Source organism: Danio rerio, chromosome 4 (assembly GCF_049306965.1).
Source record: "Danio rerio strain Tuebingen ecotype United States chromosome 4, GRCz12tu, whole genome shotgun sequence".
Classification (NCBI taxonomy): Eukaryota; Metazoa; Chordata; class Actinopteri; order Cypriniformes; family Danionidae; genus Danio; species Danio rerio.
Window position 1 is genome coordinate 35,668,390 of NC_133179.1, and position 16,996 is coordinate 35,685,385.

Genomic DNA, 16,996 nt, shown 5'->3' on the forward strand with positions numbered 1-16,996 from the left:
TCAGTGCTCGATCATCATTTAATTGTCTGATTAACTCAATGTAGAGAGGGAGCAGACAGACTCTGAGCAGAGGAAATGTTACTCAGAGGAGTTAGTGTGGTAGTGTCTAATTCAATCACAGCTTGTGCGCTGATCTGAGGTATATTTAGCAGATTCTGGAAAATAGACAGTATAATATATAAAAAAAAAACACATAATGTAACACCCCCACCAATATATTTTCCAGCATCAACCAATGTCTTGGAAATAAAAGGTCTATACAAACCAAATACTCATATTTATTATTTTTATGTTAAGAGCACAATACTCTCTCAAAAGCTGTGCTGTTTAAACCTTTTCAGTATACTGGATATTCAAGATTTGTTATTCTTCATCATCAGATTCTGATTAAACTTTCCTCATCATGTGCAGAAAAGCCAAAGGATTATGGTCTGCATTGACAGTGATTACATGACTACTGCCTCCAGGGTAAACTCCAGAATGCTGTAAAGCCTCAGATGTCCTGTCCTGTACTTTTCTATTGTACTTTTGAGCGTTAGTGGATTTCCTAAAACACATACAGGATGATCTACACCAGGGGAGTCAAACTCAATTCCTGACAGACTAACCACTGCTGTATATGGTTAATAACTGAGGAGAATATCTGTGTGGAACTGATCTGCAAGCTTTATTTAATCACAGAGAACGTCTCTCTGTTCTATTAAATGAATAAAACACATTACAGATGAGAATCTGACTTAAATATTAGATAAGCTCTAAGAAACTCTTCAAATCCTGAAGGAAATCAGACTTTCTACTGGATGTTCACCCTGTCATGTTTCTCAGCGCTTCTTTTAGCAGAAAACCCAGATGAAAACTCAACTTTAATAAGACACGACAGCAGCTCAATGTCCCGTTCTTTATTAGTGATAAAACACTGGAACCACCCATTATGGCTCCTTCTCAATTCATTTGTCATTTTTCATTTGACACTTTAGTTTAAGTTACAATTCACACTAAAAAAAACTAGTTTTATTACCTGCCAATTCTTAAGATATTAACAGGTTATTAGCACTTACAGAAAATGATCTCACTCTACATTCCTTATCCTACCCAATGCCTAAACCCAACTGGCTCATTCCTACTTTTCGTTGCCATTTGAGTCCCCGAGGGATAATATGGTACGGAATATTTAGAAAATGCAATAAAAAATCCCTTAAAGCTTGTCTGATAGGATTATCCAATTCCCACCACAGAACACAATGATACATACTCTAAATCAGTGGTGGGTAAACGTTTTTAGACCCGAGGGCCACATCAAGTTTTGCAAACTAAGTGAAGGGCCACGTGTCAAATTCTTCAAAAAATAACTTTTATTTATAGTGGCAGTATGCATGGATTATGTAATATCGGACAGAAACATGTCACATTAACAAAATTAATTCAAATTAGTCAAATCAATTTGCCCTGCCATTTATTTTTACTTATCAATCATCATAAAACAATAAAATAATCCCTTATAAAATATAATGTAATAATTTTTACAGTAAAGAAGAACAGAAAATATATCAGTCAAATTATCAATAATCTGATTTGCACTGCTTTTAGAATATGCAGATCAATCATCAAAAAACTTGATGAAACCACAAATCTTTGATAAAAGAACTTTTTAAAGTGGATGTATGAGTGAAAAATATATTCTATGACAAAAATTAACACATTTAATCAGCAATTATTATATAATTTGAGTCAAATTCACAACAATCTCATTAGAGCTTCTATAAATATGCTCATATCAATTATAAAACTATGAGATAAAACGAAAGAAGATTATTAGTCTTGTTATTCCAAGTCATGTTATTATGAGTGTGTTAATGTGAACAATGAGCCTGGTCCCCTCTCATTGCAAGGGTGTCAACGTCTAAAGTCTACTACGGCAAAACCGCGAGGCGCAGCAGGCGGTTAAAAATGTGAGTAAAACTCTTGCCGTTAGTAAACCATTCAAAAGAGGTGCTTCTTAATGCATAGAGCGTGTTCGGTGTGATCGGCCCCTTAGGTTGTGGTCTTAAAAATCATCATGTTGTACATAGTGCTTCACAGTATACACAGGGCACCACCTAGTGGTGTAAATCAGAATACATCACATCTTCCTTTTTTTTCTTTTTCTTTTTTTTTACTTATAAACAAAGATGCATTAACTCTCTTACGACTCTAAGAAACTTTAGTTACTAAACTTTTCACAGGTACTATTTAACAGTTGCAGTCCATGAATTTCAACAGAAATAACGCTTTGGCGGTCTAACCACCCTGCCAGAACTTTAGGCACTGAAGACAATCCTCCATCTGTAGAGACTGGCACTGACGCTGGCATGTTAGTTATCACATTTGGAACACACCCATTGTCACTGGATCAACTGAGTCAAAAATATGTGAATTCTGGAAGCTGGTCTCCCTTGTCTTGAGCAAGTGTTTTCGATTTCTCCTAAATCTTTCTTCATGCTGTGTTTGAACCAGAAATGATCTTGGTTTTTCATGCTTTCCAACCACCACAGCCGTTAGCCATTGATTGTCTGCTCTCATTCTCACAATTTCTCCTTCCTTTAATGCACGCAGACATTTTGCTCCTTGATCGAAGTAAAACTTTTGTTTCCGCTGTCTGTCTTTTAGGCACTTCAGAACTCCTCTTTGCAGCTGAGGTTGTAACAACTTACTTGCTGTTGGCAGTTTAGCTTTTACCCGGCGACCCATGAGAAGCTGTGCTGGAGACAAGTTCACTCCACCGAGTGGCAAACTTTTGTACTAAAGTAGAGCATCATATTGGTCTCCATTACTTTCTTGGGCCTTTTTGAGCAAATTTTTAATAGTCTGTTCTGCTATTTCGCTTTGGCCATTAGGTTGTGGATATCTGGGCCTTGATGTGGACTGCTTGAACTCCCATTTATGTTGGAAATTTCTAAATTGTGCACTTACAAACTGTGGTCCATTGTCTGAAACTACTTAATGCGGAATCCCATGTCTAGCAAAAAATTTACTACTGACATCAGTATTTGTAGTTCTTCGTCCCCTGCAGTAGCTTCCTTGATTTCTCTTAATTTATCTTCTGAAATAGGCAGACATTCTGTCAAGTGATGCACTTCTAGGTCTTTAGCAGTTGTTCTGTCTTTTCATCTAGATAGGCTTTGCTCAGTGTATCTGCTATTTTCAGTTCCTGCCCACACTGTTAAAAATTGTCCCGTTAAAAAACAGTAAAATACTGGCAGCTGCAGTTGCCAGCAATGTAATGTTATTTTACAGTATGTTGCTGTAAAAATACATGGACTACATTGATTTACACAATACTCAAGTGAACTCATTCTGCTCACTGAAAGAAACTGCCTCAAATTGGCCAACTGCTGAATGAGTTTATGAAGTATTGTGCTATATATGCCTAGAAGCATAATCATAATGATAACTTATTTTAGTTAATTAGAAAGGTTCGGTTTAACTCTAATGTCTTATTTTTCACAACAACACACATACATGTAAATCTGTAATCACAAGAGAGATTCTGACTGCATCAGCAACTAAACACCCGCTTTCTTTAAATAAAGAAACATACAGAATAACATCAGCAGTTCATTGTTCATCTTTAACTCATACACTGGCTCTACTCTCCTCCACAACGGTGACAGACAGAAGAAATTAGCTTCAGGTTTTACAGTAAAATACAGTTTTTTCCTTGATTTAACGGTAATCTACTGGCAGCTGTGGTTGCCAGCAATATACTGTTTTTTTACAGTCTACTTCCGTTGTGTAAATTAACAGTATATTACTGTTAAAATACATTTTTACACTGTGTTTTTACCTCTCACACCTTTAACCCTTTAAACCCCAGAGCCTATACTTCAGTTTTTATTGAAGTGTCCACACTACTGAGTGTTCAAGAAACATGTAGCAAAGCTGAAGTAAATTCATTAATTAACTGACTAATTAAATGATAATTGAGGATTAACAATGAACAAATGAAGAAATACTGAAGGGAAAAAACAAGAACAGAACATACAAAACTTTAGTCCCAGCTTTATAATGAAATAACCTGAAGAACAACAAATGATTAAATCATTTAAATGATCAGCGGATGATTAAACAACTCTACAAACATCATCACCAGCTACACTTATTACTTAATACATGTATTTTTGTATAACATCTACTAAAGTTCTTCTTGAGAAAAAGTTAAAGTTTTACGTCACCATCATGGAGAACAGAGTTTGCTTTAGTTGGGCTCTTAGCCCTGTCATTTTTATCATTTATTTATCTTGGCTGCTGCAATTGTTAAGAACTTTGTTTAAAAAGCTCCTTTGTTGTGGCAAGCCAGCCAAAAACCTAAATAAGATCTGGTGATGTTCATGTTGCTATTAAATGGCAGAGTCTGTTCTCATTTAGTATAATGAAATTTACTGCACCTATTCAATGTTAAATCTATTGTTTTACATTTTATGTCTATATATGGCAATGATTTCTGGAAGTTTTTAAGAATATCTTGGACAATAACACTGCTCTATGGTGTAAATCGCACTCAAAGAGACATCAATAATCAGCATATGAACCTCAATAATGGTGACAACTAACAAAATTAACAGTTTAACTCATAAACAGGCAACTGAAAGTCGAAACATAAACAACAGCAGAATCAAACGCAAATAAAGAAAACTGTAAGACCATTATACAACATTTATTTATACCGCAATGCATGCTGGGATATTTGTACCGTGCCACTCCCAGCATGCATTGCAGCATGAAACATTTGAGATGTTACCATTGTTGAGATACAAGGTCAGATTCATGAGGTCTGAGTGTGTATTTGTCATAACTGAACTGTTTTTGTATGTTATTTCTTAACTGTTAAGTAATTACGGAGGTATCTTTTCTGGTTCCACTTCTCATTAATTAAATTAATACCTGCAACTAAGCATAAAATCTATTGCATGAAGTCCTTCTTCCAGATTTATAACAAAATATTTATCAGAACTAATTTCAGACAAATAGATTTCTCTATTTATTGACTTCCCAACTTTATTGCTATAGCACAAACGTTTTGTAAACTCTGTATTACAGCAGTTGGAAAGTCTTCTTAAATGAGTTCAAGGGTGAAGAGCCCAACTAAACCAGCCCCTCACTCCATCACGGTGACACAAAAAACAACTTAATTTCTGTTGGATCTCAATGAGAATAGTATGGAAGTCAAATCAGTCAGTAATAAGTGTGTGTCTGCTGTTGTTTGTGGAGTTGTTTAATGATCCTCTGCTGAGACTGAAGCTGTTTTATTTTATTTTATTTTATTTAATGTTGTAACTCAAGTCACTGTTTGTGTTTCTTGTTTATTTTCTTCAGTAATTGTAATTATTAACAGCAGGTGTTCATCAGTGTCTGAATTCACTCATTAGTGTTCATTAAAACTGTCAGGTGAACTATATTAGTTAACTAGTGTATGAAATAGTGAACAAGGACACAAAGCGTGATTTTAAACACAGACTTCAAAACATCGAATCTGAACTCTGTTAGCTCAGTTTTCTGCAGTTGGTTACTTTCTCGAAAACAAAAATGTTACCCAGAAAGCACTGTTTTTAACAGAATATTAATGTTTTAGTGAAAAAACATTAATTTACCGTAGAATCTGACCGTTTTTTAACAGCAATTTTTTACAGTGCAGGTTTGTGGTAAACCTGTAGATCATACGGCTGGAGCTTCAACAACATCCTCTGCAGGCGAGGAGAAGTTTTCTGTAGAGGCTTTTTGAAGACAGTCTCCAACGGCTTGTTGTCTGACTGCACTTTTACTGCCTCTCCATATAGGTATTGGCTAGATTTTTCACAACCATATACGATGGCTAACAGCTCTTTTTCTATCTGAGCATACCTTTTCTGGCAGTCTCTTGAACCATAGGCCACAGGATGTCCTTCTTGGAGGATGACTGCTCCCAGAACCTTTGAACTAGCATCAACAGAAAGAGTCACTTCCTTGTTGACATAATAATATTTGAGAACTGGTGCGTTGCTCAGCTGTGCCTTTAGTTTCTCAAAACTCTCTAGTTGCGACTTATCCCAGTGCCACTCCACCCCTGTTTCCAAAAGTTTTCTCAATGGTGCACTGTTCTCAGACAGATTCTTTTTTGAGGTACTGAACCATTCAAAGAAACCTCATTAAAGCAGATTCCCAGGTAGGAGGCGATGTTCTCGCAACGTTCCCTTAAAGTTCCCTAAAGGTAATGAAAGTCCCGAACCTTTACAGAACATTAGGGATGTTCTTAAAACGTTCTCTTTTAGTCATAAAATAACGTTCCCAGTATGACTTTAGGAGGACGTTCTGTTTTGGTCATTCTATGGTCACATAATAACGTTACAAAGAGAACTTTTCTAACATTAGCAGAACGTTTCCACATGGTCCTCCTTTAGTCATATAATAACGTTCCCAGTATGACTTGAGGAGGACGTGCTTTTTTGGTTATTTTATGGTCACATAATAACGTTACAAAGACAACCTTTCTAACATTAAAAGAATGTTTTCACATGGTCCTCCTTTAGTCAAATAATAACGTTTTGAATAGGACTTTAGGAGGACGTTCTGTTTTGGTCATTCTATGATCACTTAAAAACGTTACCAAGAGCACTCCCGCAGCACTAATCCTAATAGCTAGTGGTCGTGGTCTCAAAATTCAAAAGCAAACAAGTAAAACGTATCTTCGATGTTCATCGTGCTCAAGAATGAGCATTAAAACTGTAGTGTAGCGTGTAACTGCTTCATTCTGGAGAGCTTGAAAAAAAAAAAAACAGACTCGTTTCTGGGATTCGATTCCTGTCTTCGAGTCAATTCCTGCAATAGGTCCATTGAGGAATCGACTCTTTTGAAGTCGATTCCCTAAATCATTAAACAACGGCACTCATTCTGCCTGTCAACAAAGCTGCTCATGGGGCTGCTTTTGCCAATTTCAGGTAAGTTTAGTCCTTAAAAGCATTCAGATATTACATACAACTGGGGCCTGTTTCAGTAAGGAGGTTCAAACAACTCAGAGTTTAAACTTGAACTCTGAGTTGATTTACCGAGAGATTAAAAACTCAGAGTTTTCGGTTTCAGAACAGCTGATCTGAGTTGGGTCAATCAACTTCGAGTAGACCAACTCAGAGTTAAGCGCGCACACCGTGACTTTAAAAAGGCATTATCAATGGAGCGTAGACATTACGAGTGACTATGGCAATATCTTATAAAAGAGATCACCATTTCTTTCTCCAGCTGAACTTGATGTTCTCATGCAAAGTTATAGCAAATATGAGTGTGTATATATTTGAAAAGAAACAACCATCAGTGAAGAAGAGACAGTTAGCGTGGGAAAACAGCTGCTCAAGTTAATGCCTAATTTCACTTTTTAAGTATTTAAATATTTAAGTATAATAAAATAAGTATTGTAATTTGTGACGTTTATCATTTTTTTTTCTAAACTTTTTTATACATTTATTAGTTTTAAATGATTTAACAGTGCACTTGTGTGTCTGCCTTTTTTATTGATCAAGTGATAGAGGTTAATATAACATTTAGAAGGTAAGCAGTACTAAAAATATTTTTTAGAAAGGATAATAATCCCATTAATCTAGTTACAGTGCATGTCGAAGGTGAATTTAATTTAATTATTTATTAAAAAAGGATAAGTCATTCTAGTACAGTTCTTCTGTGTGTGACTAAAATGTAGGCAATAGCTATGTTTCCATCCAAATATATTACATAAATTTATGTGCAAAACTGGAATATTGCATAAAAGATACGAATAAAATTCCATCCAACGAGTCAAAGAGAAAAAAATCGTCACTTCCTGATTAAACTGGCACCAAATATCAACAGTAAAAACAGAATTTACTGTGGTAGAAGAAGCTGCGTCAATTAATTCTTTATTTAGCCTAATTAATGTACTTGCGCCTCGATGTCAGAAGACAATGCTGAAACACAATGAACACGTGGGGGCGTCTGAAGCCATGAGACGCGGAGACTCTTGACACGCACCAGACGTTCGGAGGTAATAATAATATACACTAATACTGAAACAGTTAAGGCATTTTAGAATGACTAAAACAATATTTAAGACATGCTACAGTGTGCTCAGCTTGCTGGTTTGTCCATTTACACAAATTTTCATTATCATATGATCATGATCTTTTTTTTAATGTACATACTGTAATTTGTTTAGTAAAAGTGTTTCCATCGTAGTTTATGCACACATTTCCTATCGAATAAAAGTTTATCCTACTCAGTTAAGCGCGTTTTTTTATGCATATTTTAAAAAGTTATGTGCATCATGACATTTCTATCAATCGTTTTTATGCACGTATCCAAAATGAGCATAAAAATAGGTGTGTGGAAATGTAAGGCTAAGGCGAGAAATGCCGCTTCATCTTTAAAAAAGGGGAGGAGACAGACAGAAACTCTGAGTTTAGAGAATAAAACCTGCTTCTGACCAGGTTAGATTCACAGAGTAAGTTACCACAGTAACTGACTCTGAGTTAAAGTTACCTTTCTTTCAGAAACAGGCTTGACTTACCCTGCTTTCTCGAGTTTAACAAACCTGCCATTTTGAAACGGAAAACCCAGAGTTTCTCTCATTTCAGGGTTAAAATACTCTGAGTTTTCAGTTAACCTCCTTTCTGAAACAGGCCCCACGTCTGTTCCTGACTGTTCCAACTGTTTCTTTTTTACTGGTAATTGACATTTGTGTTGAATATTTATTTTATAGTTATGGTTACACAGCAAAATCCTCAGAGTAAAATTTACCCAGTTCAGAGAATATTTGGTCCCTCTCTAAATTAAGCAAAATTTACTCAGCAGCAGATTTAAAGTTAATGAGACAGTGATGGGGTTAATTAAGTGATGATTGAGCACTGATGATGAACACCTGCTGTTTGCTCATTGCTTACCTGATTGACTTTATTTCTGTCAGATGTTCACAAAAGTCCACATGAGATTTATTGAGAATTAACGGTTTAGTTCTTTACATTTCACAAAAAAAAAAAAAAAAAACAACTCCAAATGTCACCATTGTGGAGAAAAGTGGTGGATTTACTTGGACTCGATTTCTAATGTAAATGTTTCTTTGCTTGCTAGGACAAGTATAATGAGAGCAAATGTGATTAAGTTGACATCCTGTATTGATTCTTACTCTTGACAAGAGTAACTGTATAAGATATTATATTTAAATACATAAGAAACTAAATTCAGTGTTTATCAGGAGAATGGACCTCAGCTGTGGTTTTATATTTATTGAAACACATTGAGCATCTGAATCAATTCAGAGACACAGACATCAATAATCAGCGTATCTATCTCAACAGTGGTTAGAGTTTTATTTATTTTTGGCTGCGGTGCATGGTAAGACAATCATACAACATTCATCCATAGTTCCCAGCATGCACTGTAGAGGAGAAAAAATAAATAAAAAATTCACCATAGTTGAGAAGCATACTCTGATTCTTTATGTCTGTGTGTTTTAAGTGTGTCAGATGTTCAATGTGTTTTATGACCTGAAGAAAAGTACTGGTGAGCTCTGTTTTCTTAATACAGTGCTCATTTTGTGATACAACATTATTTAAACTTATTAGGTCAAAACCAATTTTACTGATTTGACTAGTGACTAAACCACCATAGAGTCAATTATCCAGAGCACAACTGCTCTCTTTATACAATGTTTGCCATAATACACTGTTTGGCAAGCAAAGAGAAGCTAACATTAACAAACGAGTCAGAGTCCAAGTAAAGCAGCTACTGTTCTCCTCAATGGTGACAGCTTAAACACAAAAAGTGTTTTTATTTATTTTTTTATTGCTGTTATAAAAAATGACTTAGTTAACTATTAATATTATCTATATGTAATTTTGTAGAGTGTGGCAGAAATAAGGCCAAACAGGTTGTTAATAAGTAAAGCTGCTGTTTGTGGAGTTGCTTAATGATGCTCTGCTGAGATTTTGAAAAATTTGATGTGTTTTATTTAGTTTATTTTATATACGGTAGGGATGGCTGACGTGAAACTGATGTTTCGACACAGTGTCGAGATCCTGAAGCGCAAGTGTTTCGAAACACTGCACCGAAGCATGATCCGAAGCACCCAAGTCACGTGACTAAAGTGTTTCGAAACACCTAGTCACGTGACTAAAGCGATTCAAAGCATCGATCAGCTTAGAAACGTTTCGAGACCTGGCGAATGCTCATTTGACTGCCAAGGTCATTAAATAATCTCTGTCTCATATGGCTTAGAGCACTGTGTGTTTGCTTATTGATTCTATACTTTGTATGATGTTTTGGGTTCGAATCCCGACTTGTACAAATACTCTGAAATCATGGTTTTATGTATTTTAATCATGTTTCTGTTTTGTGTAGCCTAAATAGGATACAGCTGCAGTTACGCCATCAATTTAGCATCATTTTTGTAACACTGTAAAACAATAATAAATATTTTTACAGTATGGTTGGGTTTAGGGTTTGGGTGGACATTAATAAAATACAATAAATGGGAAATTTAATGAATAATATAAATAATTCTTGATAACTTCAGGCCACCGTTTTTGATCTAGCAACAACCCTGTTTTAAGACAAAAACAAGACATATTTATTCACAAATTGTTTATTCGGATATCAGACCAATGTTGAAACAAAAACGATACAAGAGCAAAGCATTACCAATTGGTATCAAAGCATTTCAAAACAACTGTGATAGTCTGGATTCGAAAGCTACTAACCCCGCATGGAAGTCTGACACCTTAACCACTGTACCATGTTACTTGAAGGATCAAACAAACAAAGTTTGGTTTAATGCCTCAATTTGTTCAATTGTTCTTTGCTGAAGCTGTTTCAGTGCAATACATAAAAAAATGACCACTAGATGTCACTGTGGAGTGAGGTTTCGAAACGTTTCGAAGCTTCGACACATTTGCTTCGACTGTTTCAGTGTTTCACGAAGCCTCGCTTTGCCCACCACTAATATACGGCTGTGACTGAAGGTAGATGTAGTTTTGTGTTTCTCTTCTCTGTTTGTGCTTATTAACAGCAGGTGTTCATCATCAGTGCTCAATCATCACTTAATTAACCCTATCATTGTCTCATTAACTTTAACTGCTGAACTGAGTAAACTTTACTCTGATGATTTTACTGTGTTGTAGAGTCTGGAAAAAGTACTGAAGCTTTTGTTTATAAAAGTTTTAGCTTTTAATGACAATATTTTTTGTCAACGTTTAATAGGAGGTAGTGTAGTATATAGCCTAAAATATCCACTGTACTGTCAAAAACGAATTAAAACCCCTTATGAAAAAACAACTCAGTTTTCTGACCACACTTCTATATTATTGTTTATTTATTCACTTGCTGGAAATTAGAATTGAATTTAGAAGTAGTTTGGAAACAAATTTTTGCGCTTTGCAAACGAAAATAACTATGTAGGCTTATGGATGTCTTCAGTGGAGTGTGTAACGCCGTTTCCTTATCAAAAAATATTTGAGTGGCAGTTCTTCAATAATAGATAAGTGGGATGTAGATATGGAGATTTATATATTTTTTTAAATTCAAAATATATTAATTTTGAAATATTTTATAAGACTCAAGCACCACTGTGTACACCTGAAAGTAAAAAAATAAAATAAATACAAAGTGAACTTATTTGTAAATATTGTTATTTATGCTTTGTTTCAGGCAGCAGAAAGACAACTGGATGATAGAGAATGTGACTAAGAGACACACACAAACACACACGGACACAGCATATTAAAAATTTAATTGTTTGACAAATGCTTTATGTTTTCTGCCAATAAAGACAATTTTAGTAACATTTTATTGATTGAGCTCTTTCTGTCTCTAACATTCAGGACAAGAAAATAACATTCTGTGAAGGTCCGCAAAATAACATCCCTCACACCTTTAAAGAATTCCACATCTTGTCTTTCTGGGAACGTTACTAGACAACGGCCTTAACACCACCAAGCACGTTATGAGAACGTTGTGAGAATGTCAAATTTTCCAATAAGGTTTGGTCCCCTAAACATTCTGAGAACGTTCTGAATGTTCTGTAAAGGTCCCTCAAATAACGTCCTCCAAACCTTTAAAGAACTCAACATTGTGACATTCTCAGAACGTCCTTAACATTCAGGGAATGTAAAATTTCTAGCTGGGTTGTCACTTTGTTAATATTGTTTGGAGTTTTGTTCTATCTCTCTCTCCATCTCTCCCCTTTCTGCACTGACTGCGCATGGGAGAGAAAAGCTGTAAGGGCGAAGACACACTGTTAAAGCTGTGCTTTTGGTTTATTCTCAGTGAGTAAAGAGCCGTCACAACTGCAGATCTCCGACTGGTTATTCCTTCATAAAAATAAGAAAACACAACGCAGAACCGGTTACATAGACACGCTGAGTAATGCATTTGACCTGCTTCTCAATGGCAAGAAGTGATTCAACTGGGGAAATACCAAATCATCCTGGGTAATCTCTATATTTTGTCAAAATAAAGTTTCGAACCTGTAGATACTTAAAAAAGTCCACATTAGGAATACTAAACTTATCCTTAATCTGTTGGAATGTGAGAATCGTACCATCCTGAATAATATCACCCACCACTTTAATGCCCTTATCACTCCAATCTTCTAGCCCAGCTCTAAGGCCTGGTGGTTAATCTGGATTTCCATGGAGAGGGGTTGATAGTGAGAAACAATTCTCATAACCTTAACGTTTTCTAATTTGCCGCCATATGTCTAACATATTCTTTAAAATACTATTACCTTTGATCAGAGCAGAAGCTTTAGCAGTTGAGATATAAAGCAAATTACGTAGGGGAATCCCGTCCAGGGATGCAGCTTCAGGTCCAATCCAAGTAGATTCTGGGTCATCTATAAGCCATTCTAAAAGAAACCTAGACTGAGCAGCCAGATAATAATATAAAAAGGATGGGGCAGCTAAACCACCTGATTTAATGGGGAGAATAAGGACACTATATCGTAGTCTTATTATAGCACTATTCAACTGGGCTATAACTTTTTTAGTAATTTTAATAGGGAGCATTTGAAATAAGTAGAGAAAGCGTGGAAGAACATTCATTTTAATGAGATGAATACGACCCAGTAAGGATAATGGTAGGGCACACCACCTATCCAAATTTTGTATTACCGATTGTAAAAGGGGAATGAAGTTTAGACTTTATAAGTTTGATATCTGAGAGGAAACTTTTATGGCCAAGTAATAAAAGCCCCCGGGGGACCACCGAAATGGATGCGATATACTAGGATGTAATCTATGCGAATTATTAAGAGGCATGGCTTCGCTCTTAGAAAAATTTATTTTGTAACCAGAGAAAGATCCATAATCATTAATTAGTGTCATCAAATTAGGTATAGATTTCTTAGGGGACTCTAAGTAAATCAAAACATCATCAGCATATAACGAAATTTTATGCTGTTGATCCTTTAAAGAAATACCTTGGATATTTGTATCCTGTCTTATTTTTACCGCTAAGGGTTCCATTGCCAGGGCAAAAATTAAAGGGCTCAACGGACATCCTTGTCTTGTACCTCTTTCAATATTAAAGTTACTAGTTCTAAGACTATTATAAATTACAGCAGAAAGAGGAAAATTGTATAATATACAGATCCAATTAATATAGTCAGCCCCTAACCCAAATTTTTTAAGCACAAAAAAAAGGTATGGCCATTCCAACCGATCGAAAGCCTTTTCTGCATCAAGTGATATAACCAGTGAGTCTGGGCTATATAAAGAACAATGTTTAATAATGTTAAAAAGCCTTCTTATATTATGCGATGAGAATGTACCCCATATAAATCCTGTCTGATCGTTATTAATAATAGAAGGTAGTATTGACTCCAATCGAGAAGCCAGTACTTTGACAAAAAGCTTAGAATCTATATTTAAAACAGATATGGGCATATAAGAGGAGCATTCATCAGCTGGTTTACTTTTTTTATGAACCAAGGAAATATTAGCTTCCATCATTGAAGGGGGAAGGACCCCTTTTTCAAATGAGTGAAGAATCATCTCATGTAATGGGCCAGATAAAATACTGACAAACTTTTTTATAAAACTCTGCACTGAGACCATCAGGACCTGGTGCCTTGTTATTAGGGAGAGATTGAATACTATTCTTAAATTCACTGAGAGTTAATGGAGCGTCTAATATCTTTCTCTGGTCATCTGAAATTTGAGGAAGAGATAGGTTTGTAAAAAAAGCTTCCATATTAATTTCAACACTATAATTAAATTTAGATGTGTACAATTGCTCAAAAAAGATTCTAAAACTATTATTAATTTCCTTATTATTATAATTCAAAGAACCATTCAACTCTTTAATACAAGGTATATTTTGAGTAGATGTCCTAACCCGCAAAAGATTAGCCAAATAGCGATTAGGTTTATTAGCAAATTCGTACACTTTGCTTTACAAAGAACATTGATTTCTCCGCCTTTTTCGTAAGTATCGCTTCCAATGCAGTTTTTGTTATTTGTATGTCACATCTTAGTTCATCTGAGGGAGATAAATTATATCTGGCCTGTAAATCATGTAGTTTGAGCTCTAAGTTTCTCTGTTCTCTTCTACTTTTTTCCTAAGCCTAGCTGAATATGATATAATTAAACCTCGAGCATATGCTTTTGCTGTATCCCAAAGTAACCCTGGAGAAACACCCGGAGTTTTGTTTTCTACAAAAAAGTGATTCATCTGTTCTGTTAAAAAAACCTTCAAAATTAGGGTCAAAATTTAGGTATGAATTATACCTCCATTGTTTATTAGAGAGTGTCAAATTACTGAAATTTATGCCTATACAGAGCGGTGCTTGATCGGATATCAAAATATCCCCAAAATTACAATACTCAACTTTACTAAAAGAAATTTTAGGGGTTGAAGATCAAGTCAATTCTACTACTGGTTTTATGAACAGCTGAATAATATGTAAACTCCTTATCATTAGGGTGTAACACCCTCCAAGTATCAACCAGATCAAGTTCTTTGCAGGTATCCAAAACAGCTTTGACTCTATTCGACATCTGACTACGATTTTGTGTTGAAGGACATTTATCTACTAATGAGGAGAAAAAACAATTAAAATCACCTGCTATAACTGTGTTGTCACAAAGCCAATGCGCAAATTTTGAAAAAACCTTAGAAATAAAATCTGTGGTCTGAATAGGTGGAAAATATATATTTAAAACTGAAATTTCTTGCCCATAAAGAGAGCCTCTTAACATAATATATCTTGAGACCAAATCTTGAGCTGCTACTCCGCCATTACCGTCACGTGACTCCGAAAAAAGATACTGTCATCTTGATGAATGAGACTCAAAGATCCCAGTAAGTAAAATGATATGAACTTCCCATCACTACTGTCCAGTGTGAAATGTCTGGTGCAGTTTTAATTTTAGAGCTGTAATAAAAGTCTTCTCACACTCAAAGCACAAATACTCTCTCACACCAGTGTGGATCTTAATGTGTTCATTAGGGTTGACTGATTGGTTGATACTCTTCCCACACAGAGTGCATGTGAATGGTTTATCTACAGTGTGGGTCATCATGTGTTTATTAAGGTCTGAGGAGTTGCTGAAACTCGTCCCACACCGAAGCTGTGGGTTTCTCTCTGTTGTGGCTTATCATGTGTAGATAAAGGAGTGATGGTTGTCTGAAACTCTTCCCACACTGAGTGCATGTGAATAGCTTCTCTCCAGTGTGATTCCTCATGTGTCGATTAAGGTGTGATGAGCAGTTGAAACTCTTCCCACACTTAGTGCATGTGAATGGTTTCTCTCCAGTGTGGATCCTCATGTGTTGATTAAGGTTTGATGAGCGGCTGAAAGTCTTTCCACACTGAGTGCATGTGAATGATTTCTCTCCAGTGTGGATCATCATGTGTTTATTAAGGTCTGATGATTGGCTGAAACTCTTCCCACACTGAGTGCATGTGAATGGTTTCTCTCCAGTGTGAATCCTCATGTGTTTATTAAGGGATGATGAGCAGCTGAAACTCTTCCCACACTGGGTGCATGTGAATGGTTTCTCTCCAGTGTGGATCCTCATATGTAGATTAAGGTCTGATGAGCGGCTGAAACTCTTCCAACACTGAGGGCATGTGAATGGTTTCTCTCCGGTGTGGATCATCATGTGTTCATTAAGGTATGATGTTTGCCTGAAACTCTTCCCACACTGAGTACATGTGAATGGTTTCTCTCCAGTGTGAATCATCATGTGTTGATTAAGCAATGATAACCGGATGAAACTCTTCCCACACTGAGTGCACGTGAATGGTTTCTCTCCGGTGTGAATCATCATGTGGTCATTAAGGTGTGATGATTGGCTGAAACTCTTTCCACACTGAGTGCATGTGAATGGTTTCTCTCCAGTGTGGATCATCATGTGAATCTTAAGATTGCCATTTCCTCCAAAACTCTTCCCACACTGAGTACAGGTGAAACGATTCTTGTCTCTCCTTTTCAAAATACCATCAGTCTGTAAATGATTTTTGTCCTCAATTTTAACATGATGTTCCTCCTCTTTACTTCCCTCACTCTCTTCAATTAGGTCTGAAAAAAAAGTTTTCATTAAGTCTTAAAAACTCTCATCAAAAGCTGAAAAGTGAAAAGACACTGGAAACATTGGCTACACACATTGTATTTGTGATGCACATTAAATGTTAAATAAATCAGATCATATTGTGTTTGGTCCATTAACGTGTACACATTTAAGCAGATTCTATTCATCTTTATTTATCTAGTGCTTGTACAATGTAAACTGTCAAAGCCGCTTAACATAGAACTTATAGTAAATTGAAACGGTGTCAGTCCAGTTTTGAGAGTTTCTTACATAATTGATCATAAAAGTAATTTTGGTCACATTGATAGGTCGCAGATTTGAAAGGTGTAAATAGTGTGACGACCCCAGTATTCTAGTTTGGATGTGGCAGATCCTGATTAGGTGCCATGGTTGCTCCCCAATTGGTTCAAAGCATATAAATGCGAGAGTG

General features: G+C 35.8%; 2 protein-coding genes across 5 annotated transcripts in view; one reads left to right on the forward strand and one right to left on the reverse strand.

Annotated features, from left to right (window-relative positions):
* The window catches only part of LOC137491263 (uncharacterized), a 105,376-nt gene that overhangs the window by 53,697 nt on the left and 34,683 nt on the right, over positions 1–16,996 (forward strand). The window lies entirely within an intron of this gene.
* The window catches only part of zgc:173607, a 791,925-nt gene continuing 786,683 nt past the window's right edge, over positions 11,755–16,996 (reverse strand). For 2 of the 4 annotated variants that reach the window (XM_073945505.1, XM_073945504.1), the window contains exon 3: positions 11,755–16,556. In XM_073945505.1, coding sequence (XP_073801606.1) covers positions 15,562–16,556 — 995 coding nt within the window. In that variant the 3' untranslated portion in view covers positions 11,755–15,561. 4 annotated transcript variants of the gene reach the window in all.